This window comes from Dipodomys ordii, unplaced genomic scaffold, assembly GCF_000151885.1.
Source record: "Dipodomys ordii isolate 6190 unplaced genomic scaffold, Dord_2.0 Scaffold4, whole genome shotgun sequence".
NCBI classification, from domain to species: Eukaryota; Metazoa; Chordata; class Mammalia; order Rodentia; family Heteromyidae; genus Dipodomys; species Dipodomys ordii.
The window spans coordinates 31,390,380-31,394,501 of NW_012267220.1; the positions used below are offsets into that span (position 1 = coordinate 31,390,380).

General features: G+C 39.4%; 1 protein-coding gene across 1 annotated transcript in view; it reads left to right on the plus strand.

Annotated features, from left to right (window-relative positions):
* Nucleotides 1-4,122, plus strand: part of Kcnu1 (potassium channel, subfamily U, member 1) — a 171,084-nt gene that overhangs the window by 50,183 nt on the left and 116,779 nt on the right. Inside the window, exons 11-14 of the mRNA XM_013024211.1 lie at nucleotides 1,226-1,295; nucleotides 1,701-1,853; nucleotides 3,295-3,407; nucleotides 3,747-3,818. Coding sequence (XP_012879665.1) covers nucleotides 1,226-1,295; nucleotides 1,701-1,853; nucleotides 3,295-3,407; nucleotides 3,747-3,818 — 408 coding nt within the window. The remainder of the gene's footprint in view (nucleotides 1-1,225; nucleotides 1,296-1,700; nucleotides 1,854-3,294; nucleotides 3,408-3,746; nucleotides 3,819-4,122) is intronic.

Sequence of the window (4,122 nt, forward strand, 5' to 3'; positions counted from 1 at the left end):
AAAAAAAAAAAAAAAGCAAAGATGCCATTTGTGGCTCTTAGTAAATTTTGTTGATGGATGGGGTGGGGCACGGAGTTTTTTGAGTAGTAGTGAAAGATTATGCCTGGTTTGACAAGATGTGCTTGTGACAACTGAAAAGTTGTCCAGTTTTCAATGGGAAGTATCTGTGAGAAGGAACTCAAGTTATGACAACAGAGATTCAAATAGGACTGTGGTGGTAATGGTATTATGCCTTGGTCAGATGAACCGACTTTCCCCAGAACAAAATAAATATGTACAGCTGAATGTCTTTATTTTTTGCCAATCCTGAGGCTTGAACTTAGGGCCTGAATACTGACTCTGAGCTGCTTTTGCTCAAGGCTAGCACTCTACCAGTTGAACTACAGCACAATTTCCAGCTTTTTCTGTGTATGTGGTACTGAGGAATCAAACCCAAGGCTTTATGCCTGCTTGGCAAGCACTCTACCACTAAGCCACATCCCCAGACCCCAGCTGAAATCTTGACATGTAGCAAGAAACCATGACGAACTGGCACTACTCAGAGCACAGTGCATTGGAGATCAATCCTTGTTGATTAATTCATAAGATGAAGAAGATGAATTAGACATTCTATGAGCTGTTTCAAGCTATAGACAGGAATTAAAACTCTAATTTTTGGTGATTATCACTTTTAGGTATGAAGGCTAAGACTTGTGAAACTGTTTTATTTCCTTCTTGTGAACTGGTTCCAGAAAAACAAAGTCTTCTAATATCAAAAGCTGACCTTTCTGTAGATGTGGTTTTGGAGAAACCACATTGTTGCTCTTTGCATGTATGCCCTTCTTATTTATTTATTTATTTATTTATTTATTTGTCGGTCGTGGGGCTTGAACTCTGGGCTTGGGCTCTGTCCCTCAGCTCTTCAGCTCAAGGTGAGCGCTCTACCGCTTGAGCCACTTTTCTAGTGGTTAACTGGAGTTAAGAGTCACATGGACTTTCCTGCCCGGGCTGGCTTTGAACTGCAATCCTCAGATCTCAGCCTGCTTAGTAGCTATGATTACAGGAGTGAATCACTGGTTTCTGGCATGTATGCCCTTCTTTACAGTATATATTCTCCTCAGAACATTTTTAGAAAGCAACATAACAATGCTATGCTATCTTTCCCATGCTTATCCGCACATCAATTTAATTGCATGACACATCCAATATAGCATATCATTAATGAGTATATTTGTGGCTTATACAGAGTGCTATCTATCAAGAACTATTACCCCAAGACAAGAATCATCATCCAGATTCTTCATTCCCATAACAAGGTATGGTAACATACCAGCATGTCCTGTCTCCTTCTCTGCATCTGCATCTAAATCTAAGGCATGAGATGAACCTGGTTATTTGTTAATTGGTCTACAGATTAAAAAGATTTGCTACTATAGGTGAAATCTGTAGTATCATAAAGTTGTCCACTTAATAAGGTTAAAATTAGGGTCAGGCCTCATGGTTTAAGCCATCTGACCTGATTTGACAACTCTAGCTCTATTGATTTTAAAAACTGCAAGCAGCTGAACATTAGCCATTTTCAAATGCTGAATTTGTTGGCCTAGGCTCCCTTTTAAGTCTCAAGAATGGAGAGTAATGATTCCAAGTAGACATTCATCCAAAAGAACTTGCTTGAAGCCTGTGCATTCTTAGCATTTGATCTGCTTTCTACCATAAACCAGGTTTTCCTGCCCAAGATTCCCAACTGGAACTGGAGTGCTGGGGACAACATCATCTGCTTTGCTGAATTAAAGCTTGGATTTATTGCACAAGGTTGTTCGGTACCCGGCTTATGTACTTTACTTACATCTCTATTTATTGAGCAAAACAAAAAGGTAACTGTGGAAACTGATGTTCATGCTTTGCTCTTACTCAAATTAAGCATCCTTCATATCAGGCTCAGAAATGGGAAGAGAAAGATGAGGAAAACAAGAAGTCTCCAAGAAATGGGATTTGATTTTCACTTGAGTCCACAGGGGATTTAGATTTAAATTATAGGTACTTTACTGGCCTTGAAGAAGTCATTTGTCTTATTCATGCAGTACTTACCTATATAATAAAAATTATAACTCTGCTTCCTACCTGTACTCCAGAATGTTATAAATGTAAATAGATTCCTAAATTTGGAAGCACTTTGGCTTACTGAACATAAAAAATATAAACAAAAGTTATCTAAATAATAGAGAAGTCATATTATAAATATAGTCATAAACATATGAATATAAAGTTATATAAATATAGTTATAAATATAAATAAAATACAAAATAATAATTAGAATAATAAACATATAATTTTACCAATCAGAAATCTGATTTCCAGATTATTTTTGGCTAAGTCTGTATAATAGACACAACAGTGATGATGGATTTAGTGTTTAGTGTGTGTTGCATTTTCCCTCATTCTGAAGGTAAGAGGGAAATACCTTCCCAATACTGAAGGTATTATCTCCACTGTGGGTTGGTGAGCTGGTTAGCTAACAAACTGGGTTGTATAGAAAGTTGATGACAGCACAATAAGAATTATTCTAGTCTACCCTCTTACCACTATATGCTATGTCTTTGCTGTTGAATATCTACCCAGAATCTCCCCTATTAGATTCTTCAACACTTTTTTTCTCTTTTAATCAGGGAAACTCCCAAATCATAGTATGAGTTCCTAGGACACTTTACAAATCCACCTCTTTCCTATAACTTATCCCACATCCCAGAGACAATGCTTGAGAAAATTCAGAAATTTCAGACTTTTGCCTGTAATCCGGCTTTTGAAGAGACTGCCATGCTTCCCAAGGCAGTCTGTTTGGGATTGGTTCTCATGGTGCATGTGGGAGAAGGGGGCAGAGTCTTACACACAGGCTGGGACTCCTCCAGGACTCCAGCAGAGTCTTACACACAGGCTAGGACTCCTCCAGGACTCCATGCATTGAAAAGATGACAACTTAGATTCCACATTATCCCTCCCATCTTGTCATTACTGACTGGAAAAATGGGCTTGTACCCTGAAGTTAGGAGTGGACAAGAGAGAGGAAGTTTAATTTCAAAGGAGACTTTGATACCATCTGGGGAGAAACTAAATCAGGAGGCATCCTTATCCTGAACTCTTTGGTGAAAACAGTTGAGTTTTAGTTCTTCCACAATTTTTCTTCAATTCACAATAAACCAAATCTCCTTTCTATGACTAAATGCAAGCACCTTGCTGCTTAGCAGAATATACAACTTGTATCATAGCAGCCCATATGCCATGGCTATGTACTCCATGAGTGTGATTGTGCATTCCAGGTTACTCCTAAGCTTCCCTGGCAAAAATATTTCTTAAGTGGCCTAAAGAACAAAATTTTGACTCAGCGACTCTCAGATGACTTTGCTGGAATGAGTTTTCCTGAGGCTTCCAGGTAAGTCAAGTGAAATAGTTCCCTGTGTGTACCACTGTAGCACTCATGAAGGCTCCCTGTAGGCTGGAGTCTGTCACACAAGCTGGTGTGTGGGAATGAAGCATTCAGAGGCTCTGAAACCTATCAGTGTTTAGTGCACACAGGACAATCTCACCTCTGTCTCAGTGGTCCCCTGACTAAGCGTTGTCTTCACTTTACCAGTAGAGATCTGTATAGGGGACTTCCTTCCTCTGCTGAGATGGTTTTCTCCTCCATGTGGAACACTAAGGATTGGTTATGATCACATAAGCTAGCCATGCTCATCTACCTCTGCTAACAAGTCCTTGTCTTCCTTCCTAGACTCTGCTATGTGAAGATGAACCTCATGCTGATAGCCATCGAGTACCAATCCATGTTCCGCAGCAGTTACAGGTACCAATAAGGGTTTTTTTTTTATCACTTTGCTTTCTTTTGAAGAGATTCTTTTTTAATACATTTTTATTGCAAAAATACTGTACAGAGGGGGTACGGTTACATGAGCAAGGTAATGAGTACATTTCCTATCAAGCATTGTTGCCCCCTCCTTGAGGAGATTCTTATAGATTAGGACCTTCTAAAGATTCAGTCACAGCTAAACCCCTGGGAGTCCTATACCAGTGTTCTCTACACTGTCTCTGACCACGAGGTTGGAATCACTGGGAACTCCACAGTGAGCAAACTCTACTTCTGTTCCCAT